Source organism: Augochlora pura, chromosome 10 (assembly GCF_028453695.1).
Source record: "Augochlora pura isolate Apur16 chromosome 10, APUR_v2.2.1, whole genome shotgun sequence".
NCBI classification, from domain to species: domain Eukaryota; kingdom Metazoa; phylum Arthropoda; class Insecta; order Hymenoptera; family Halictidae; genus Augochlora; species Augochlora pura.
In genome coordinates, this window is record NC_135781.1 from 17815960 (window position 1) to 17841108 (window position 25149).

At 34.1% G+C, this 25149-nt stretch overlaps 3 protein-coding genes across 7 annotated transcripts in view; 2 read left to right on the forward strand and 1 right to left on the reverse strand.

Annotated features, from left to right (window-relative positions):
* The first annotated feature begins 7691 nt into the window (after positions 1-7691).
* LOC144475746 (uncharacterized) lies at positions 7692-8987 on the forward strand. Of its 3 annotated transcripts, none has more exons than XM_078191965.1 (2): positions 7692-7918; positions 8006-8987. In XM_078191965.1, exon 2 carries the CDS (start codon positions 8127-8129, stop codon positions 8883-8885), a length of 759 nt encoding a protein of 252 aa, XP_078048091.1. In that variant the 5' UTR covers positions 7692-7918; positions 8006-8126; the 3' UTR covers positions 8886-8987. The 3 variants fall into 3 exon arrangements, with proteins under 3 accessions (XP_078048091.1, XP_078048092.1, XP_078048090.1); XM_078191966.1 differs by having other exon boundaries at positions 8064-8987; XM_078191964.1 differs by having other exon boundaries at positions 7693-7918; positions 8001-8987.
* A 610-nt stretch (positions 8988-9597) lies between these two features.
* On the forward strand, positions 9598-13588 carry Vnc (GNAT family N-acetyltransferase vnc). Of its 2 annotated transcripts, none has more exons than XM_078191914.1 (2): positions 9598-9748; positions 11435-13588. In XM_078191914.1, the coding sequence occupies exon 2, from the start codon at positions 11667-11669 to the stop codon at positions 12216-12218; it is 552 nt and encodes a 183-aa protein (XP_078048040.1). In that variant the 5' UTR covers positions 9598-9748; positions 11435-11666; the 3' UTR covers positions 12219-13588. The 2 variants fall into 2 exon arrangements, with proteins under 2 accessions (XP_078048040.1, XP_078048041.1); XM_078191915.1 differs by lacking the exon at positions 9598-9748 and adding an exon at positions 10151-10264.
* The window catches only part of P130cas (Serine_rich_CAS and FAT-like_CAS_C domain-containing protein p130CAS), a 147788-nt gene continuing 135978 nt past the window's right edge, over positions 13340-25149 (reverse strand). For both annotated transcript variants that reach the window (XM_078191913.1, XM_078191912.1), the window contains exons 4-9: positions 23557-23683; positions 21609-21909; positions 19521-19873; positions 18459-18751; positions 16893-17249; positions 13340-16007 (exon numbers count right to left, since the gene is read on the reverse strand). In XM_078191913.1, coding sequence (XP_078048039.1) covers positions 15720-16007; positions 16893-17249; positions 18459-18751; positions 19521-19873; positions 21609-21909; positions 23557-23683 — 1719 coding nt within the window. In that variant the 3' untranslated portion in view covers positions 13340-15719. The remainder of the gene's footprint in view (positions 16008-16892; positions 17250-18458; positions 18752-19520; positions 19874-21608; positions 21910-23556; positions 23684-25149) is intronic.

Sequence of the window (25149 nt, forward strand, 5' to 3'; positions counted from 1 at the left end):
TAATACACTAAAAGAAAAATGAGATTCATATGCTCGAATAAAAGTCATTAATGATGCCTTCATGACTCCAACAGTATTTTATAAAAAACGATTTGATCAGTTATGGTAGATTTAGCGTTATTGGAATTAAATTGTGAAGTTAAGACGTATGGTACCGACTACTCTTCCAACTTTCGTGCATTTTACATGCCCTAAACAACTTGAATACCCGAACTATCAAACCAGTAAAAATGGTTGTAGAACTTTTCTTGTATTAATAATATCATAAGAAATGATTCCATGAGAAATATTTCGCTAAACATCTTTACACAGTCATATATTATGATTGAAATCACACGAATTTTAAACAAATCCAATTGTGTCATTGTTATAAAACCATGTTCTAGTGTTAATATACAGGTACTAGGTCGAAGATTTGCTGAATATATTTTGCTACGGTTTGTCTTATTGTTTCTCATATTGTAGATGCAAATTTGGACGCGTATACGAATTTGATGTGAGTGCTCGTAATTGCGAGAAAAGTAACAGACGTCGATAATGTTAACAAGCACATTAGATTTACATAAAATTTACAGAACAACTTTGATTGCGATCAGAAAAGGATTCGACGCGTTTGCTTGGCGGCCTGATTTGCATAAATCACTTTGAATTGTTCAGCCGTTAAGTTAAATTAAAACCAAAAACGGCGACGTACCTGTTTCTCTGTATGTAGAGTTGTGACGCTCGTTTAATGACGATCGATTATCATCGTGAATATAAATTACGTGCGAACGCAATTATACTGTCGTATTCCAGAGTTTTGTTGGACTCATCGGTCACGAACGATTCGATTGAAAACAAACAGAGAACGCGAGCAGCCTTTTGTTTGACAAACGCTGGCATAAATAATTATAATTAGCGCTGGAAAATATATCCGCGAATCGTGCTCATAATCCGCTGACGAATTATGTCTCATTTTATTGAACTCAGCGAATTGTTAAACATGCCAGAATTAGGTTGAAAATATAATGTATTACTGTGACACTTCAACTTTCGAAGAAAATGTCCATTTATTGCTTGCTTGCAAATTTTTCATATAGATCTACGCTTTTGTGGCTAATGTAACTAATGGAACTAATGCGAAAGACATAAAAATTAAAAATACATCTGATTCTGTCATCTTAGGTTCATTCAGAATTTGAATGAAGTGATCATCGCATTAATCTTGTTAAATACGTTATTTTAACATCAGTGTAAAATGTTACGTAATTTGTCCATGTGTTTAAAAATTTAATGATCTTTGATTAGTTAAGCACAGTTATAATATCAGACATTATTAGAACATAGTAGTGGAAATATTTCCATGACATGGCGCTAATATAGTAATACAGGTTTTACACTCTAAATTAATACTTTTGTAGATCACATACACCTTTCTGCATTTAAAATTCACATATTTAGAATCATTTGCAATTAAATTTATATTAAACTTAATGATTCAATGATATTTTGTAGATAATTATTGAAATTTATTAATTAATATTTATTATTCGTAGTGAAATTTTTATAATTTTATAAATAAGTATATAAATTTATTTCGAATCTAAAATTTGAATAAAAACAGCCATTTTTTATCTACCAAAGGGTTCATTCCATTTGTAAGAAAGTGAATATGGTTCACAAGGTAATTCATTTGCAGTATCACAAAAATTTATTGAAATTAAATAACTGGTTTCACATAATTATTTAATTGTAATTCAAACATTGCTAAATGTTATTATTATACCTTTCATATTTTCTTAAGAAATATTTCGCAATAAGGTCAATACATCTCAATTTGCAAAGAAACGTGATACCGGGGACAGTACCCACAAATTTTTCAGCCGGCCTTCTTGAATTCCTGAATTCGCTAGGCTGGCTCCGACACTTAAGAAATCTGATTTTCTGCTCACGTATATCGAAGGATTACTTGGGTATTCGTCTTCGAGCAAGACGACCACTTCATTTCGGATATCCACAAACAACGGACGAATCATCCCTTCGATCCTCTCGTTTTTCCCTACTCTAACATCGTCCCTTGTGTTCCTCACGATGGCAGAATATGAAGCTATTCTTTTTATTGTCATGAAGAAATCAGAATAAATCAATACCGGACGAGAGCTTCGGCATTATTCGAAGCGCAATCAAGAAATCTAAACTTCAAATCCTTTTCAAGATAGACATGGTGTGTTATCACCATTTTATAAAAATAAATGATGTCATTATCGAGCTCTTAAAATATTTTATTTAGAATGATGGTAGAAAATGCAAAAACGAATATACGTATTTTATAAATTGAGACACAAAATCTGAAATCTAATTTAATATTAGTATTATTAACTTCAATGATTAATATTTAAAACATTGACACTTTTCAAATTGTTACAAAATTTGTTGTTATAGACGAAAATGTATCTTCTTGAAATTATCGAGAAAAACTTGAAACATATATGTTGTTTAAGTAATTTGAAGTTTTATAGAAATATGATAACAGTGATCAAACAGTTAAGAAATGATGAATGAGTTATGTAACGTCACGTATTTCCGGTAAAATGATATAAGCTGGATTTATACATACAGTACAGCAGTATTTCCGTGAAAAGAATATTTGTAAGTGAGCGGTTCTGGGAAATGAAGCTGCATCGGTCAGAAGGAACTGTCGGACCACATTTACCCCCTTGCCCTCCCTTATTCCTCTCGTTCATTCTCCCTCTCCTGTAAAATCAATAGGTGCGTCGGCGTCCGGCACGATAGAATTCTGCCATATAACCTCGGACGATTTACTAAAAATCGATCAAACTCGACGTGTACCGGACATGGCGAAATATATTGTGAGATTTCCTACGCTGCAAACTATGAGAACGATAAACCCTTCTTTGTAATACAAATTATGACGATACATAAAATATTTCCCAGCGTGTCATCTTCTCACATTTGAAGTAAACAGTTAAGTAATATATAATGTATTAGACCTACCAGAGTAAACGAAAAATAGATTAAAAATTATTATTACTGTTGCATCCGTTTCCACTATGATAAAATGACGTCAATTTCTGTCAAATACGATTTTTAAAACTGGTCAGAAGAAGATAGCTTTCTCAATTAATTTAATAATACAAATTGAGAAAGGGAATATATTAACCGAAATATTACAATTTATTTCTTATTCTTAGTATATATCTTTTGCATATTAAGCAATAGTATCGAAGTTCATTGAATTTTAATTGATGACAAGAAATGTGGTCCTATGCGTAAATAAAGTATTAGTTATCAGTGGATTACAGATCTTCATACATCTATAACATGTCCAAACTTGTAAAATACTGGGAAACGTGTAAATTGATAAGAATTATTAACATCTTTTTTGTTTTTATTGAGGAATTTATGGTTTTTCACTGATTTTATATAGTTTCCTTTGTGTTTCACACCGCGCGTATACGTACAGCGTCTATTTACAAGTGAAGTATCTGCTTCGTATCTGCTTTCTTCAGAATGTTATTACAATAAAGGATTTTTCAGCTAGAAAAGGAAATGTCTATCTAATTCATAAAACAAGTTATGAAAATAGGAATTTGCAGAAAAATCTGCAGCCCAATTATAAGTAATAGCTTCGTTAAGGAATACACTACTTTCATAAATCAAAATTCATTTCGGTAGTTACGTTGCTGTGTGTTCGATTATTCCCAATTCCACTCAACTAATATTTACTTCACCGTGTAGCAGCGGTTCGTCAACCGTGAAGCTTGAACGATGCTCGACGACGAGCAGAATGCGCCTTTGTCTCTTTTGCGAATTAATTTCAAGGACGAGGACCTTTGTGTCCCGCGAGGGCTCTTACTTGGCATCGTGCAAACCCAATTTACGCTTAAACAAGAAGCATCTTCGCATAACTTAGCCTTGCGTGAAATCCAGCGTCAAAGGGAGGGAAGTTCCTTTTTTAAGCTCCTCGACCTCCTAGGATTTAGACAGTGAACTTCAAAGACTTGGAAGATGGGGCGAAAGAATACGCAGGATTTCAAATTACACGACGAACCATGTTCTGCGAGTATGCGAGGAAATCAATTATAATTTCAACCCTCCGGGACGTTTTAAATTTACAAGAAACGAGAAAGGTTTCTTCTTTGACTCCCTTCTTTTGTTTATCTAGGTAGTAATTATTATAGTTAGAGGTCTTATTATATGCTATTATGCATATAGAAAATGTTGAATTGCATTATACATATATATGTAAGCAAATATATGATGATATAACCATTAATACTCCGAAATTTTACCAACTGTAATAAAATTATTGCCGCCATGTTATATATTATGAAATATTTATATCAAAATAGTTTCTTTATATCTTTAGGAATAAATTCTTCAAAAGGAAGACTCTAATTTTTATTAATTCTTACTACATAATCCATTATATTTATTTAATTTGTTCCCCTAAGTGCAACGAGATGCAATTCTTTCTCTTGCATCTCTTCCATAACCAAAGCCTGACTTAACGCCTTTCTTTTTTTACTTGAACCCTTATAATTAAGTAATTTTTCGATCCTAATAATTTTGCTAAACGAAACGAACAATGTTTGTTTCTTGTATCTGCTCATTTACATTTATTCCTACACTTTGATAACAGAAAAATCAAATTTTGTTATGATTTAAAAGAAACTAGTAAAACTCATATTTAGTAAATTATATATAAAATCTTCACCACGGGTCTGATTTGTCGTTATAGTGCTATCTATCCCTTCATAACCTAACCCTTTATACACACTACTATTATACTAATATACGCTACCATACTCGTAGAAACATTCATGTAATTCATCATTTTTTTCCGACAAAATAGTATCTATATCTATGTCTATATCAAATCATTTGCTGCGAAGAATTAATCGCAACTTATTAATTTTCTATGCAATATAAAATTTTTCAACGAACCAACATAAATTTGTAAATTTGCGATTTGCAGCTTTAATTTATATCTCCAAAACGTCAAAAATGTTGCTAGTAAAAGTATCGGAAATTTACTTTTTTGAAATCCTTCAACTGGAACACAATTCTAAACGTTGCAATAAATTATCATCATTTTTCAAGGTAGTAGTAAATTGTTTGCACATAATAAATTGCTTTCTAAAATTTTCTATATCCATAACATGCGAAAAGTATAAAAAAAATAATGAAAAAGCAAATATATAAAAAAAATACCAATTCTATTATCAAACAACACATAGCAATAAAATGTAGAAACAAAGAAGTTTTGAATTATGAATTTGTTGAGCATGCTGATTAAAAAGTGATGTCTCAATCTCAAAATAATAGTAATAATACATTCTATCAAATATATATTTCACAATTCTGAAAAGAAGCCTTCATAGACAGAAATTTATCCGATATCTGATTGAAGAACATACGAACTGAACCATTCCTACGTATAAAATTATCTGCAGAGCAAATGATGAGAATATTGCTAATTTGAAACTAACAAAAATATTCTATGGTTATGGAAATATTCATAAGGATATTTTGCAACTATAATACGCAAAAAATTTCTGTCAAAATTTTGTCATAAATAAATACTTACAAAAACTGTGGAAGAGAAGCGAAAGCAAGATCGGGGAAATCAATTTTATCAATATGATTGAAATAATCCGTATCGAACATGGATAGAATAGAATAGCCACACCGTCGCTAAAAAGCGACATGCTTCGCCATCTACTGGCGAAACATCGTATTTTGAATTTGAAAAAATAAAAGAAGTGTACTTAAAATTATTGTTTTTAACTCTAAAATACTTGTAATAATACGGTATATAAACTGTATCTCGTAATTTCACAATTATCCATAATCCTGGTATTTTACGAAGTAGCACACAAAACTAAGGATACTTACCAATAGTTCAAAAATTTAAGGATACTAGCAAGAAGCGAATATCGTATATACTTAATTTCTACTAGGAATGCTGAATATTATTTCGTGATAAAAAGCGTATACGGAGCGAACATTTAAATTGTAGAAATAATAATTATGAAACATGCAATAGAAAAGTACGATATAAAGTATAAATACTTTCACGAGTAGTTCTGTTATCAATTCTAAAACTATATCATTACAAATAATATATAACAATAGCTTCATACATTTTTCTTGCAGAAATCATTAATCCATTCATCTAACTAATATTAACATTCGAAGTTCTAACTTCAAGTTTCAACTTCAAATTACAAGCTCCAACCTCCAACCATTCAGTATTAAGACTTCAAACTTCAACCTCTAAGCTTCATGCTTACAGTTTCAAGCTTCAAACATCGTACATCAAGCTTCAAGCTACAACATTCAACATTAATACTTTAAGCATCAAGGTTCAATCCCCAAAAATCAAACTTCAAGCTTTAAGCTTAAAGCATAAAGCTGTAAGTTCCAACTTTCAACCATAATTCTTCAATCTACAACCTTCAAGCTCCAATATACAACCCTAATACTACAAGCTTCAACCTTCAAACTGCAGGTTTAATACTTCAAGTTTCAAGGTTCAATCTTCAAGTTTCAAGCTTTAAGTTACAAGCTTCAGGTTTCAACATTAACATTTGTGGTCCAAATTTCAAGCTCTAACCATAAACCTTTGAGCTACAAGCATCAAGCTTCAACCTTCAACCTTAGTACCACAAACCTCAGCTTTCAATCTTCAGGCTTCAATCTCCAAGCCTCAAGTTTCAAGCTTCACGCTTTGACTTTCTACCTTCAAGCTTCAAACATCCAGCTACAATATTCAACTCCAAACTTCAAGCTTCACGCTTCAATCATAAATTTTCAAGATTCAGGACTCCTGCTTCAAGCTACAACTTTCAGGCGTGAACCAGCTTCACATGGGTTGCATACATACAGTAATCCCTCAATTCAAGAATCATATCTAGAGGCAACAAGGCTCTTGCATTAAGAGAATGCAGCAAACTGCTGTGTTCTGTTTTGCTAACGATTCATAAGTGTACAGTGCTGTCCTCATAGTCAATAACAAAGGGTTGAAACAGCGGATGAGCAAAGTAGTATTATATCAGCAAACATATGCGAAACAAGTCACACTGACAACCAATGTACCTTGTCCTCACTTTACCCAGTTTGCGCTCTTACTTTTCTCGCGCAATTTGGCGCCTCCATCTGTAACACACAACGCATTATTTCCACTACATTTTCCAGTGAATTTGCAAACGATGTTCAATGTACATTGAGATATGTTTCGATTGCATGTGTTTGTAGATAATATTTCGACAAGTTGAGCAGGATAAGGCTCAGCTAATTATTGCATTAAACTAAATATTAGTGCAGTAGAATGAATAAATGTTACAAGCAATTAGTGTAAACGTCATATCTTTTTTTGAAAGATGAAATACAGTCCATTTTAATGTATAAATTCCATTTTTCATGAATAAATTCGGCTATGGAGCTTCCAGTATTATTTTTGTAAACTCGCTGACAAATTGTGGTCAAGAAACCTACGAGGCGAAATGTACAAGTCGAATACCGCGCCGCATATGTTTAGATAAAGCGCCGGGCGTGTAGATGCGAGAAAAGAATGAAACGCAAGCACGGTAAAGTGAAACAGCCTTGGTTTCTCGTTTGTGTGGATATACGCGTAAAGCCCGTTGGGTTCTGCATCTCTTGATCATCTCCCGTTCTCTTTCTAAATCGACTGCGCGAAGGTGGATGCGTAGTAAAATGGTGGGGATAGAACGGTTCTTCAATTGGAAGAAAAAAAGCTCTGAACTGAGAGACGACACTAAGAGTTACGATTGACAAGTGCGCATTCCACAACAGCAACAAATGCATTTCCATGATAACCATGGAATATAGTTTATCGTTAACGAAATGGTTGTACTTATTAAAGTGTTAAATATTGATAACTTGTACAATAATAGTAAGTGGTCTTTGAACAATCAATTTCAACAGATACTTTAAGAATTTTAGTATAGGTCTCCTAACCTATTATTATATTTTAGTACAGTTATACACGGTATCAGTATAAACAATGTTATTTGGGCTACAGAGTAACTATTTTATAGAGATCTGTTAAATTCCTACCACAACGTCAATCGAGAAAGTTTATAAATACATAATTTATAAATATGCATACATCGGGAGATTTTGTTTTGCATGGGGGTGACAGAGCATTTGCAAGTAGACAAAAATTATTGTTTGAAAAATTGTCAGATGCAGAGCAACAGTGTCATAGGACTAAGTCTGTTATTGAATCTACAAATGAAGATATGATTATCGATGACATAAGCAATTCTCAAATTATAAGGTCAGGTTTAAAACGAAAATATGAAACAAGAAGACTTCGTGGTAAAGAAAGTATTTTTAAACGACCAGAAGGTCCTGCACCACGTGCAGCTAATAGAACTATACCAGACTATCACAAGAACCCTCATAAATGGATGAAATATAGTTTAGATGATGTATCTAATGAGGATATGACAGAACAAAGCAATACAAGAGCTGCTTTATCATTCCTGAATGAATTAAGAGCCCGAAGATCATTTGAACAAATAGAAGACACTGAGAAAATGGATTTATCTGAATTTTCAACTGACAAGGAACCAACTAAGATTGTTTTTAAATCAAGAAAAGTTAAACCCACTTCAGAAGTTCAGTTTAAGAAACCAAAAAGTGATACTCAGAAAATCTTTGATGAGCCAGTGATTATTGATCATGATGACAAACCAGTATTTAGGAGCAGTAAAATTATTATGCCAGAGTATGTTGTTGGACAGAAAAAAACAAAGAAAATCAAGAAGGATAAACCGAAGCAGATATCAAAGATAGATCGTTTGAAACAACTTAAACTGGATCACCTACAAGAATTGGATGAAGAACAAGAATGAACATCCTTTTAATACATTAAGTTAAGCATCTATATATGATATATTAGCTATTTCCTTTCATTTATTAATGTATGTTATATATAACAATATAAAATATTGCAATTGATTTGGACTCATTTGAAATGGCGCGATCGTAGAATTCTGCAGCTACATTCGCGCCACTTCTTTTTGTATTCGTCCTCCGTACAAAATACACCAAAAACGAAACGTTGAAAATTTGTCAATTTTTTCCGTCAGATGCCATTGACAAGTATCTTTTGTGGTGGCAGTGTAGCTGAAATCACATTTTAATTTTACTTTCATATGTGTAATTACACACATGAACTTAGACACAACACATATGCACTTGATTACAGGATGTAGAATTCTGAAGATTACTACAGGAATGAAACCTACACACACATTTCCACCAATTTACTGCGTATCCAATCCGATCCTGTCTCAACAGTGTATCATCAGCCAATCAGGGCAAAGAAAATTTATATATACCGTCGGTAACGCATTAATCTGCGGCCTAGAGGAATGCCGAAATAGGGCTCATTACTGTACATACAATGTACAAAACCTGATATATTATTGTATTTCCTTAGCTTTGGCAAACCTTCCCACAATTTTACTGCGCATCTAATCCGCAGTGATATTTTTCTTATTATTGAATTTTCAGCCAATCAGAGCAAAGTAATTTCTCTTCCTATTCTTGCTAACGGATAGTCTTGCAGGAACTTCACACTACTTTTGTGCACGTGCGCAATGCTCATTTCACTTTTCAGAAAACGCTGAAGTTAAAGTGTGCTTTGCATATTTCGAAGTTTTCATGTAAGCGTCGAGTGATCGGTGATTGAAACATAAATTCTTTGACTTCGGTAAGTTACATAAGGAAACTTAGGGAAATTAAACATTTCGCTAAATTACAACGAGGAAACTGGCTTGCTTGATTGGAGGGGGAAAAAAATTCCTAACCTGTACTTGTGCTAACTCCGTCAAGATTCAAAATGGCGTTTCATTGATGTGCGAAAAACATAGATGAATTCACGAGCTAATGCGTTGTGCTAAGTTTATCGTTTGTGCTCCTATATTTGGTGAATTTATTTCTCTTGCCAGGATAGCAAGAAACAGAAAAAGGTTATGACACTGTCCCCGTGTGCGTCGTCCTAGGAAGTCCGTTTAGTATAATTCGTAGTCGAGGTACGGATTTAATAATGCAGGAAATCGTCCTAGCAGCCTTCTCCGTGATATCGAGTCTACTCATAGTATTTGGCCTGGTGCTACTGGGTAAGAACGACTGATAGTAACGTTCCATTATTGCTGCGCGGTACGCGGACTGTTTCGAAACATTGTTGCCAGAGCTGTCGAGTAGTCATATAGTTTCAGAGTCGAAGGTATATGTAGTTGTATAACTTTTGATCCAATACTTAACCTCTACTGTCACGTGTATAATATTTCCTAATCATTATTCTTAGTTGAAAAATTTCAACAGTCATCTATCTTATGTTGCATCTGGACTGTCATTGAGAAATTATCTTTGAGTACTTTATGACAGTCTTCGTTATACAGAGTGTTCCAATACTTGCGGGGATAGGGTTTAAAACAATTACTTAAAAAGAGTCGAGAATATACTGAGTGATCCATATATCAGAATTTAAATTGTTTTTGACAAAACACAAATTATCTTGTATTATTTCGCTGATTAATATATGTTCGATTACAACTCTATATGTTTCTCTATCAAATCCTTAAACTACAGAGAAAGATGAATTCAGTGGTTTAGTTAGATGTTTATCCACGATTTTTTTACTTATACATATTATTAATGTTTCAAAAATAAAGGTCTCTGTCCTTTACTAATAATAAAGAAAAAACTAATATGTAATTGATAAAACATTAAAACTAAAAAAGAACGAATGATATAAGCATGTAGAAATATATAAATTTGTCTTCCTTTATAGTTTTACAGTATGATAAGAAAGTGTATAGTACTGTTTAAAGAATACAGTATGATTTCTGTTATTTAAATATTAATACATTTTGTAAAAAATAATTTTATGATGAATTATTAGAAATAGTTCTATATTGTAATGATTGATTTATGGACTACTTTTCTATTGCGAAAAAGAAATATGAAAACTTTAAGCTTAATATGTAAGATGTTTAAGTTAAATATGTGTTTTATTTATCATTGTATGACAACATTTTTATTTATTTTTTAGTTATTTTTATAAATAAAAATCTAATAGAATAGAGCAAAAAAGATAATTCTTCCTATTATAACATGTGTTCTTTAAAGCGATACATGTGATTTCGATGTGTTAGAATTGTTCATATAATAAGAAATGAAACAAATATTTAGATGTTATAATCTCTATTTCAGACACTTATAAAAACCACTTTTATTTTAAATGTGCTATGGGTATTGAAAAGGTCTATATTATTAAGGTTTTGTTTTAGTGTTATGGATTATTTTGCGATAAACATACTTTTTATTTACTTATGTAACTTCTGATTGATTTGTAAATATAATTTCACAGAAATGTTTGTATGCTTTTTTGCAGGTTGGTATTTAGTTTGGAAGTTTTTCCTTTCAAGATTACCATTTGTGCAAGAACTGTTGGATGGAATGACTGAATCTTCATCAGTGAATGATTTAAAGAATGGTAGATCACGTATAAAGAAAATTCGCAGAGATTAAGGATTTGCTTGAAATTTTAAGAGTAGACAACGTCGAAGATACTTCAGTTAGAGAAGAGTGTTATTTGAGTATCCATAACATTTTTATTTGCAAAGATGTCTATAAACATACGCTGTGCAACGACGGATGATTTGCTGAACATACAGCATTGTAATTTGCATTGCTTACCTGAGAATTATCAAATGAAATATTATTTGTATCACGCTCTTTCCTGGCCACAACTAAGCTATGTGGCAGAGGATGAAAAAGGCAGGATAGTGGGTTACGTTCTTGCTAAAATGGAAGAAGACTGCGAGGACAATCCTCATGGTCATATTACGAGTTTAGCAGTGAAGCGATCTCACAGAAGACTTGGCATTGCACAAAAGCTTATGAACCAGGCCTCCAGGGCAATGGTACAATGCTTTGGAGCAAAATATGTGTCGCTACATGTACGTAGAAGTAATCGAGCAGCTTTAAATTTATACACAAGCAGTCTACATTTTGAGGTGTCAGAAGTGGAACCAAAATACTACGCGGATGGAGAAGATGCTTATGCCATGAAACGAGATCTCAGCAGTTTTCACAAGGAAAAGAATGCTTCAAAAGAAAAAATGAACAAGGATGGCAATACGCACACGCATACCGGGCGATGCTGCGATCGTTAATCATTTGTTTTGAATATTTATATACAGATAGATTTTAAATGATTTTTTGCATTATTAGTTCCATACCGTTTGGACCTAAAATCTGTGACATTTGTAGGAAATACGTGAAAAATACCATAAGTCAAGCATAATGGCTTGAATGTTTGACCTGTACATTATTACAAGATCTTTACAATTACTGAGTAAAGTATCTTAAGTTTATTCAAGCCTTATCTGAAACATATGAAATATTCTTCATAGTGCTAATAGGAGGTGTATTTGTTGATACTTATGCAAGTGATTACATGAGAGACATTTGAACTATTGTATGCACTTTCATGCAAATTTAGTTGGATGTTTCTAATAAATGTATCATTGCATATAGTTTAATCGATACACCGTGTTATTTAAAAAAACTTCGAAAAATAATAAAACGATAAATCATTAAACTTTTTCATGTATATTTAATTAATCTTTATTGAACCATTGAAACTATAATACACAAATAACTCGCCAGTATACAAAATTATCACCCAGACGTCACCAAGCAAATCAAGTGCAAGATGATACCAACTTTTTCAACACAAAACGCTATGCATTTGTCTTCTAAAATTTCGGACTATTTTTCTGTAAAACAAATCTGATTTGTTTGCTCTATTTGTAAATATTTCCGCAATCTTTTGAGTATAATTCAATGCTTAAATGTTAAGATTTGATATTGCACGATTTTTTCAAATGCTTTTTTACCTGTTGCGTGGATATATTACTGTAATTATGCCTAGACTGTATAGGAATAATTGTATATGTGTGTATGTGTGTGTGTTTATTCATGTATATATATTTATGTACATATTAAACGCCCTCAAAGTGACACAATTCATTCAGTTCGAAGGACACGTTAATCCCAAGTGAAACTTTGATTATTCTTCAAAAGTTAATATGCTCGATTAAATTTCTAGACGTTGATTAGCATATAACTTCATCGCTTCATAGAACGATATTCGAAAAATTAACGAAGTTCTCGATAATTGCAAGAGCTCTGTCAGTATAATTTCCTCATGATTATTATACTTCTAAGAACATTCATTGCGAAAATATTTTAGCACGAAAGAATTCCAGGTACAATGTACAAAATCGAGGAGAACGTTACAAAACAATAAGGTTTCTTTTACTCGGTTTTACAAAGGTAATTGTCGGCTTAACGTTAGTCACTATTATCGGGGATACGATTCAACAAGAATGATAAGCACCTATTTAGTATCGACTATGTATAAATTCTAAATATACATTAATTCTAACTGCCTTGAATGCTTGTTATCTTACAAAAAACACGTCGCCAATAAATTATAATACAAGTTCCGTAAACGAGGTTCGTGTTCACGCGATATGATCGATTAATATACTTTCTAAAAAATAAACTACATGTATAAGCTATTATGGTAAATACTCTAAATACGGACGATCACCTGAAAATACACATTCTTGTAAATTCCAATCGATAATCATATGTTTGAATCAAATATCGCCCAATTTTGTTCTCATTATCTTGGGCATTTCATGTTTTAACAATCTCCAGTGTCTCTCCGTGAAAAAAGGAGACAAAAGGCTGCGTTACAAATGTGCGGTTGTCAGTTACCTCTGTAAGGGCAGAGCATGGGGAAAATAACTCCTAGGGAAATACAGTGAAACAAAAAGAATTTCACTGCATCTACACAAAATGCAATCTTTTCTGTACGTGTGTCAATAATACTTTAAGATCTGCCGATTGTAAAAGTCACTAGTTAAGCAATGAAACCAACATCTATTGACAACAATGCAATTCCAATTTTTGCGATCAGCGGATATCGTGGCCGATAGATCCATCGTATTTATATTGAAATATTCTTTCCATTGCCCTTGTAAGGAGAGCACAGACGAATTAACATTGGAATGATTGTAAACAGTCTACAAATTTCAGGTTTCGATTTTCTTCACAGTCTCCGGTGTAGGTTAGTAATTTGGAAGAGCCGTAAAACGATCGACACGAAAAAGTCGTGTTGTGGTAATAAAAATTTCTATAAAAATTCGTTAAAATCGGCCTCTAAAAGACGTATTCACAATTCATATAGTATTCTATAAATTTGTTCCAAGAGTCCTTTGAACACTGTATTTAGTTAAATTCCTTTGTAAATATAAACGTTTGAAGATGACGTGGCAACATCTTTGTATTTTTTGAATTGCCGATGTTCTGGAAAATAATTTCCCATTAATTTCGTAGTAATTTCAGAACAGGTTTTAAAATGAAACAATTATCAAACGAGAGAGGCACGAATACAGTTGTTTGATGAGTGTTATTAGCACGGCTACGATCATATTGAACACGCTGGCAATGACAACGGCGCATTACATTTGAAATGAATCTCGAATTGAGGATCTTTTCAAATATATTCTACATTTGCTATCATATCTCTTATATTGTTTTAGTCCACACTTTCAGCTAACAAATGACACAGTTATATGTATTTCCTATAAAAGGATACATTATCTATATTGTCGAGTATACAATGGTTCAATAATTTTTACCATTTGAAGTACACAGGGTTTCTTATAATTCATGAAGTATATAAGAAGTAGAGTAACTAAGTGAAGAATATAAAATAAAACTGTTTAATGAAGTTTTGTTCTTGAAAATTGAGCCGGATGTTTTCAAATGCGTTTTTTTTTTAATTCTTAAAAAAGTCCTATATGAAAAGATTTTATTATTTTTGTCTCTAATAATAAATTGACTAAACAATTGTGCCGTAAATACTGGATCACCTGGTACAGTAACTATTAGCAAAAATTATTGAAACATAGTACACTTTACAAAAACGCTTGTCTTGAAAGAGGTTTCCTTATATCCTAGGGTCCTGTGCTTTGGCAGTTGCGTAGTTCTAAGTATCCATAGGCCTCGAGAGTTATTTATTGCGTTAAACATAGTTTAGTTTAGTCAATCGAAATATTTCAGTCGGCGCAATTTTTTATCCATGGTCCTGATTCATTTTCTGCCAATCAAATGAGGCTAATGTTCTGAGCCAAGCATGTTCAAGCTAAGAACATCGTTCTAAGCCATTCATATCTTTTAAAGACAAGAGTCTTTAATTTCTTTGTAGCTGATGGACAGCTAGTAGACATCCTTGGCTTAGCATTTGACTCGAATAAGTAGGTTCTACTACCGTAGGAGTAAAAAGACACATTTCCTGCGTCTAAGTTCTTGCACAGACTTTAGTCTGTGGATTACATTTTTATTTCTTACCTATACTGTTGTTCTTGTAATTACCATCGAAATCATGACTTAAAAGTCTGATGGTCAGTAATAACAGCTGCTGATAATTGCAGCTTTTGCTCTCCTTATTCAAGCTTCTTTTTAATTGGAAACTGTTTGATCATCAAGCCGATCTAAGGAACTTGCACGCGAAAAAAGTCTTTATAGGATAAGAATGAAGCTTGCTAACTTCCTTGCTTCCTTCGTGTCGAAGATGAGGATCTCCAATCTTTAGATGTTCAGGGCTGCTGCGCGGCCTGGATCATCGCGATCTTCAAGTCCTTGGCCAAATGAGAAACATCTACAACGCTATCTACCATTTCCTGAACTGCGGTTACATTGGGGAAGTATTGTGCAGCTTGTTTTGTTTTCGACACAGTCTGTGCAAGTGAATCGTTCAAAGCATTAGCGCACTGCAAAACGCGTGTTCGCACGTCGTTTCTGATCACGTTCCTGTGCACCGTGTCGCCGATGTGTACCAACCTATGTGCGCTTAACACCACGAATTTGCCATGTGCTAGAAATACCTGTTTAAACAAAAAAAATATTTTTATTATGAACTTTGTTGAAAATTTGTGTGCACAGGTAATATTGAATTGTTTCACAGTGAGACAGGATACTAATTTAGGAGTGCAAAAATTGAAAAAAGGAACACAGTGTAGGCTTTTGATACTGTTCGACAATTTTACTTCTCGAATCGATTATTTTTAAACGGGGCATGTTTAAGCAGGTTCAATAAAAAATGTCGTTAATTATTCATCGTTAATTAGGCACATGATTATATCCATGTTCTGAAATTATGGATGAAATTATATCAATGATTTCATACGCCATCCAGCATTCATTGAATCTTATGGATCAAATATTATGAAGCCTATTTTGGAATGTTGTCAAAGGAAGCACATAAAGCAAAAATAACATAAGGATGTGTTTCTGTACAGTTGTCATTACAGATTATTATTAATTTTTTACTAGAAGAAAACTTTGAGCTTTCCAAAAATATCAGTCTTGTCATGGAAACTCTTTTCTTACACGATACTATGATGACAGTACCTCCAATGAAGAAATTGAAATAACTTTTTGGTAAAATAACTAATAACAATTTTTTACTAAAAATAACAAAAATTAGAACGTTCCAACAATATTTGTAACGTTTTGAAGGTGTAAATATTATTTCGTTTTTATTTTTATGACTATTGTTTTTATTGTGATTTTTATTTCTGAAAATTCTGCTTTTCTAATATAGAAATATTTTATAGCAATTTCATTTTCTTCTAATTCGAGATTAAAATTGGAATAACAAATTGAATTGAATCATTGCACGAAAATCAATGGTACATCATATAGTAAGTCCCGAAATGCGATAATAACAAGTTTGTTAAGAAGTAAGAGCGAAAATAAGTGATACTTGCCTTAGGCGGTTGATTAAGCGCAACCGTTTGCATGAAAGCGTCGATGGCGTGAGTCAGGTGGTTTCCATGCGTGATCACCTGGGCCGCGTAGAAAGCCAACAATTGTTTGTCGTTAGGATCCATGGGCGTCGGGGTTGTGGGTGGCATTTGAATCGTTGCATTGTCCGACTCGGATACAAGCAGGTCGTAATTGCTTCGAAGTTCTTGAGGTAACGTTGCTCGAAATTCTTCGCGTTGCTTCGCAACCAATTCCCTCGAATCAAGATTCACGTAATCATAATCTTCTCCAGCACCGCTGTTGTTGCTGCTGCCCGTCGAGATGATTGATGATCGTTTGAACAGCAGCGTCGAGTTACCCTATTAATCGCAGGAAACATTTAATACTAATTTCATTAAAAATAATTAGATTGTCTGGCACAATATTTCGTTTATCTTTGAAATTCAATTCGTTCCGTATCTTAGTTGCGTAAATGGAAATTCATTAAATTATTCCATTAACTTATATTCACATCTTTCCTACATTTTTGGTTTCAAATAAAACGTCTGTTAGAGTATTAGTAAGAGAAAGAAGAATTTTCAAGTTCAATTTGTAATAAGTTCTGAGAGAACAAACAAGCAGAAACGTACAAGCAATTTATCAATTGTTTGTTTTTTTACCCGATGACCAAATGAGGGAGTTAAGCAATCGTAAAATATATTTAGGTTGATCGAAGTACATTGAACATATCTTCCGCGATAAAATCAATCAAATAATAACTTCCATATTCAGTAAATTAGATTGGATTAATTACATTGTCTCTCATAACTGTGAAACCACCAGAAAATGTTTAGGTCTTGTATATATGAGTTAATATAATATTGAATGAAACGTGCCATGATCGAAATCGTATCAAGAAACAATGTATCTCTGGTTAGATTATGTTTATTCGGAAATAAAAAAAATAGCAAAACACTGATTCATTACGATTTCATAATTATAAAACCGAGTTAGTAAATATTGTTTTTTTTCGGTGGATATAGAGTCTGTTTTGCTTTAACAAAATCTAACTGGAAGTATGAAAAGATGAATACCTACTAAATTATTATTAAAATTTCATTTTGTTGTATGTATGATGAATTCTTGTGTAAGAAAATGTTTTATCCTGTTGATTCTATAGTTACAAAAGAAGAATAGTTTAGATTTCTTTGGTTTTTATTGTTGTTTAGTACAGTCTCAAATATTACATATTTCATTTATTATTATATTAACCCTTTTCACTCGAGTAGCGCCTCTGAGGCGTCACTAAAAACTGCTATACTATTACTCAAAATAATTGTAATAATATTAGTCTATATTTAAAGATTGCTAAAATAACAAGTGTTGTACTTGCTAATAAGCTCAATTTTATAAGTGTAAATCGTAATAAATCATACAAAATAGAAATACTGGAGATCAGAAAATATGTTTAAAATGTAATGAAAATAACTTCAAGCGTAAAGGGTGAATTGCAGTGTACAAATACGGAACACTTTTGGGGATGGTTTTATAGTTATGAGATGCAGTGTAAGTGTACGTAAGATGCTCACCTGAATGAAACTGGCGACTTGACGAACGTCTTCCGTGAGTGCCCGAGCGCACGCGATCAGCTGATCGAGCGGATCTGGTTGTGTGGGTGGTACGAGGTTGGAAGGTGGCCCGTTAGTAGGTGTAGGAGCATCGCCGCCCCCGCGACAGAGCTTTCCGGCGTCCCATTCTATCGCGTCCAGCTCGGTAGCAGCTTCCTGGACGAGTTTATCGGAATCGCGGAGAGCCTTGACCAGAGGCCGTAATTTCGTGGCCAGACCCTTGTCCGGTGCCTTGCTGGCGTTTCCCAGGGTGCCTACGAAAAAACCGGACAAATATGTTCACCTACAAATTTTTTCTTCCTCATCTGGTTCGTTAAGTTTCCCCAGCTGTAGTTGTTCTAAGTTGTCCGTACGCAATTTGCAGCATATTCTTTCGTAAAAATAATTTGAACAATCCTGAAATATGAGCATGATTTGACCAATATCTTTCTTCAGCCCGTTCTGGCTTCCTCGAAGGGTGATTTTCATCCACGTGATCTGTCACATCAGTGTTTACAAAAACCAAACAAACCAAAAGAAACTCGTTGAATAGTATAAGTGTTGAGGAGACAAAATTTATTACAGTAATTAATTTTGTAATGTTCTTATGCAATGCATATCCTAATAAAATTTCACTTATTTAGCAGATTGCAATTTCGACTTTAATCATTCTTATTAAATTAATCAGTGGATATCATGCTTTGTACGATGGAATATATGTATATGTATAGAATAACGTAGCTACTTGAATTGTTAACAAGCTGCCTCAATAAAAATTGATTACAGAGAACTAAGATCTAAAAATCAATTTAAATTGCGGTTCATTCTTCATAAAATATCAAGACCCTGCTAGTCAAACAATTTACTCTTAAGAGTGTGCTGTGGTGAAAATACCTTAGGAGAGTTTTGACAAAGTCAACAGAAGTGTTGGCAAAGAGTATGTGTGATCTAAATAGATCAGCTCGATCACATTTTTTCATATCATAAAAGTAGTTTATACGTGGCTATAAATGCTTTAATACCTAATGTAGCAAGGATAATTACCTTCGGCGAATTCAGCCAGGTCATGCAAGGACGTTCTAAGCCTCAGGGCTGCCAGTCTGAGGTCCATTAGGGTTGCGTCCAGACGCTGAGCTGTTCTCCAAACTGGGCTGACGAAGCCCAGTAACCTAGCTATTGCAGCCGATGCTTCGCTTTGCAGCTTTTGCAGGCCTTCCAACGCTGAGTCCAGCTCTAAAGGAAGTTCCTTGCTAACCGGAACATCGTAGATCTGCTGTGTTTGCGATGGGGGAGGTGGTGTCGGCGTTGTAGGCACAGGCGTGTTGTGCCGGGACGGTAACGAGGAAGCTGGAAGACGCGATCGGGGTACATCGTAATCGGGGGCTGCGAGGCTGGATCTGAAACGGGATGACCTCGTTAGACGCTGAACGTTTATTATCGTGCGAAAACCCTGGAATATTGTCGAAGACTTAAGGGGGTATATCAGTCTAGAATCTTCAAAAAATCGCATTTTTTTTTTAATTTTTTTTCCTGGAAGTATATGCTTCCGAAGCAAGGATATCGCTCGTTTCGAGAAATTGATGACGTTTATACGCAACTACGACCGACCGGACGGTTAGCAATACACTACGACGTAACGCATAGGGCATACACAGAGGGATGAAAACATATCCTGATTCACGCAGATCGACAGAAGGAGAAAGCTTGATGCAGTTTCATTTGGGTTTTAAGGAAGGGAAAGGGACGTGGTCTAATCTTAAGCCTCTTTTTGTTCGTGAAAGCGTAAAGTTAAAGCATCCGCATGATATTATTGCGTAACTATGTTACAAGAGTAGTTTGTAATGCAGCCATATCAGCCAAAGTGGATCACGTTTCCCTATTATTCTGTTCCAAGCTGCTTCTGTCAACCTTCCTCAGAAGTTGAAATCTCGAACGCGTAATCTACTTTCAGACTAGAATCACGGATGAAATCGTCGTGGCAGGGCATTTGTCGTTTTCCAAAGCGTAAACGGAACCAATTTCTCTGAAGCTGCGGTAGGAACGACCGCTGTTGGCACTGGTCCGGTATTTAAGCCCGAGCTTCTCGAAATAAATCTCTTCCTGGCAGCTGTGACTCGCTACCTTCGCAAATATACACAGTTCATTGTACTCGATGTTGATGCTCCGATGCGCTGCGAGTGTACAATTAAACGACTGTTTCTGATCTCAAAAAAAGTCAACGAAAAATTAAAAGGAAACTCAACGATATCATTCTTGCGAATGAAATGCTAATAAAGATATTTATCGGTAACATTGGTACGTTAAGCATTAAAACAATACTTTGCATTGTATCTGTGATCGTAATGCAAGTTGGAAATGTTAAAGAGCTTGAGAAAGTAAATAAACAATGCTTACGATTATCTTCTAAACGATAAACAATACCAATTTTTAACAAGATATTATTTCGATTAAAAATTTCCTGCCTTATTGATCAAATATGCAAAAGCTAAGTTGACCTCGATAACAAATAAGAAAATATAATTTACAGGCTCCTTGTAACTATTGTAACTTAAAGTATAAATTTCTCCTATTGAAATTGTTTGTACCATCAATCATTTACGAGATACATATTCGCTTGGACATTTCTGTAGCTGTAAAGGAAACAGCCGCACGTCGCGATATTATAAAATTTTAGTTTCTGAATTAATTCAGCTCTAGAACATAAGAAATAGCTGTTTAATAGAAAGGAAATCAGAAAAATAAACTCGGTAGGCTGAGGAGGACAACGCTAATTGAAACACTGTTAATACGAAACATTAGTGATCAAAACGTCAAGCAACAATATCTTGAAAGTGAAATTATGTGACATGCGACTTTATTCTTTGCGGTCACAGATTTATGAACAGACACCCTGTATACACGTGAAATCGGTGTCATTGGAAAGACAAACCCAAAAAGCTTGTCAGCCGGGTCCCTCTCCAAATTCAATATAGAGAGTGACCGAAGTAGTCCTGAGCAAACTTCAATTTCAGCTTACGTTAGGTAAGCAGCGTGCATGTCACAAGGAACAGATACTATAACGAGGTTTTAGGGGCAATTAGTTGGTCCCAGTACAGTCGTCTGTATCAACATCCGGTTGGAGATATCGCATACCTGTTCGAACCGCTTAGGGATCCGTCGTTCGTGAGACTGGACGCAGAGCTGCTTGGCGTCAAGGGTTGCAAAGGTCTCGGCACGTCGTAGCAATCGAGGGGTGTGACACCAGAACCACCGGAGCAATTTGAGCTTGGTGTGCAGGAGGTGGGTTGCCTCGGGATATCGTAGCAAGAGGGTGCAGGACTAGGACTGCTCGCTGGCGATGGAATCACGGGGACCGCTCGCGGAGGAACGTCGTAGCACTCGCTCACATCCCCGCCATTGTCTATCGAACTTCTGGTGCCGGTCGTGTATCGTCCTGGAGAGAAGTTTAGGGAAATGTGAAATGCAAATCAAATTTCTTGGTGTACGGTGGAGGAGCCAATTAATGCGCCTTGTTGGTGTGCTTCAATAGTTTTCGCTACTGAAGAGAAACTTTAGCAATTTAATTGGTACTTCTTATGAACCCAAAGTCACATTTCAAAGTTCCTTTTGTCGATGTAAATATTACCATGAAACAAATGATTCGTTTATTTTGGAAGTGACCTAACTCCATTTATTTTAATATCCAGATATTGTCCAGGATTTTACGTTTTAATAAATAATGTTTTTGCGTTTCTAAGGGTTATTATTGCTTTCTAGAGGCTCTGTAATTTGTTGAATATTGTAAAGTAAATATTAAAATAGCTAGCTGTTTTTAGAAAATGGACTTAGGCCACCTTCAAAATAAGAGACTCAAATATCAAATTTTTTTGGAATATTAGAAGAATTATTAGAATCATTTGCGTAACAATTTATTGCATCATTTTTCAAAATTTGCATGTTTTCGGATTTTATTTTATAGCATTGTTTAATTCACACTCGTAACTTCGCTCTTAAAATAAGTAATTTTCGAGTCGAAACCTATCTACCGAAGTATACCAATTTTTGTATACATATATTTTTTCACTGAGAGAACCAGTACTTCGAGGTTGTGCCAAACGATAAGGGATTCGAGAGGTGTCGTGAAAATTCACAGGAAATTCTTAATCTCGCTAAGTCGTGGTCGACGCATCAAACGAAGTTTATTTATGCAGGATGAAACGACCACGCGTACCTCCGGTTGAAGATGAAGGCAAATTGCTAGTGTCACTCGAAGAAATTGCTGTTACGATTGCGTCCATTCGTTACGGATGATCAAAGCGAGAGGATGAAAGTCGACGTTTCTGTGTCTGCTATACAGAGCGCTTCGTGTATACTGAACACTTAATTAGTTGCATCTCTAATGACTTTAACGAAAAAGCTACAATTAAACTGCAGATTTTCGTCTACGTCCAAAGCTTTGAAGTACACAAGAAACTTAAAAATGAACGAAAACGTATTCTTCTTTGTTTCTCCGGCAAGAAATTTTCTTCTCCTCAAAATTAATTTTGCTCAAGTACTAATATTCACACAATTAATAATTTGCGTAAATATACGTAGTTTCATGATGATTAAAAGGTAAATATTTAATACAAATATAAATTTTTAAGATACAGAAAATCTCAATTTCCTATATTAAACTATATTTATGAAGATCCAATGAAAATAAATATAATAAATATTACTAAATGCAGTTTAAACAGTAGTGGCTATGATAAATTTATAGCATCCGTTGTGACAGTATCTGATTTGCATTCCCCGATAAAGTGCAAGCAAAGATGTTTACAATTAAAAGATATAAGCGATTAAAACGTAAAGACGAATACAATAGAATTATCCAAAAATAAAAGAATTAATAAACAGTTTACGCTACTAATTTGTATCCTACAGTTTTTGGGATATTCGTTGCAGCGCAATCCAATCAATTTTGAAATTGACGGTCTCGTAGATTGATTTTATCCTATTAATGATAACCATGTGACTGAACCATCAAGACTGTCTTTCGAATGAATCGTGCGCAGACCAAAGGTGGAGAGGGGGGGGGGGGGGGGGCGTTGTAACTTACCCGTGCTGTGCAATTGGTCGTTGTTCGCAGTCAAGGGTGAATCGTGTCTCGATAGTGGCGCAGGGCTTCCCCGATTCACTGGAAGATCGTAAAAATACACATCCCCGCACTTTTGAGGAGTTACCACCTGCACAGAAAAAAATGTAAATCGATTAGTCACCAGTTGTTTCGATTTTACGGTTCAATTTAAATTCACCATTTAAAACAGTTCTCTCGTTGTTTCAAACAGGCAATGCAATCATGGTCCTTCCTTCGAGAAAACATTGTAATAATTTGTTAGTTTCGTTATAAAAATTTCGAGAGGAACGTTCGGTAAAAATTTAGAAACTAATAACAATAAGTAATATCGGTTAAATATATAAACCTAATAATCATGTATTTTTTAATCTAGAACATTTGAATGTTATATACTTTTTTTAAATTGAAATAAAATTCGTCTCTATAATTATCAATACATAAATATTAAAGCGAAGATTGTCACAGAATAAATGTAAATTTTCTTCTTTGTATAGGAATTAATTAGCGAGAATGAAATGAAAATGTTACAGAAGTAGCACAAGGGATTAACACATCAGCAATACTTTTATCATTACATGGTTTGCCAACAAGGTCATTTAATCTATTATCTAAAACTATGAACTATTATAAAAAAGAAAATTTGTAAGTTACATCTACTAGTTTACTTCACACGTTTATCAGAAAGAAATTTAATTACTTTCATTCAATGATAATTTCAAAAGAAAGTTTTATGAGATTCTGCTTCAGGTAATTTCACGATTAACCGTGGGAACAGTTATCGTTATTTGATTAAGGGACTAACAGACCAGCTGTCGAATATTAATTTTTAGAATAATATAAGAATATTGGTTTTCGTAAAGATAATATTAAAGAAAGTTTAGAATCTGTAAAGCGTAGGAATCTGTTAATAAAGTTACTGGGTCAAATGCAAACTCGTTCGTTTGCCTTTTATTTTAAAACTAGAGCCCCAAGAGTTCTGCCGAGTTTTTTTTATTTCGTTGCGACGTTCATTTCATGAATCCATTTATTGAATTTGCTGAGAAACTCGCAGCAGCGGCGCCAGTAATTGTTCTCTTCTTTTCATCCGTTATGAAATAGCCTGTTTCCGTTATATTATATTGCACAATGAAACGATTATACGAACAACAAACATTCCTTAATTTCGGTATGCGATACAATTTTATCGAAATAACAGCATTCGTACATAGACCCGCATTTTCACGGGCCGGCGATCCATAATGTTGCGCTCGTAAAATTGTCGGCATTAATCTGTGCCGCCTATAAACGCGCGAGCCGTGAAATCCTTTTAAACGAACGGGGGCAGAATGAAACGTTAATTGAAACGGTCCATAGCGTGCAATTATAAAAGAAGTTCGATTTTCAAGTAAAACCCGATCGTACCAACTCGCCGCTCGTGTATTTTGTATTACGACTAGCCTCCGGATCTCTTTGTAATTACGGTCATTTTCTTTCTCTGCTTTCGTTTTACCTTAAATAGTCGTCCAGTTATCAAAATTAATTTTCTTCGCAGCTGGGCAATTATAAAATAATGGACGACAACGAAAATTCGCAACG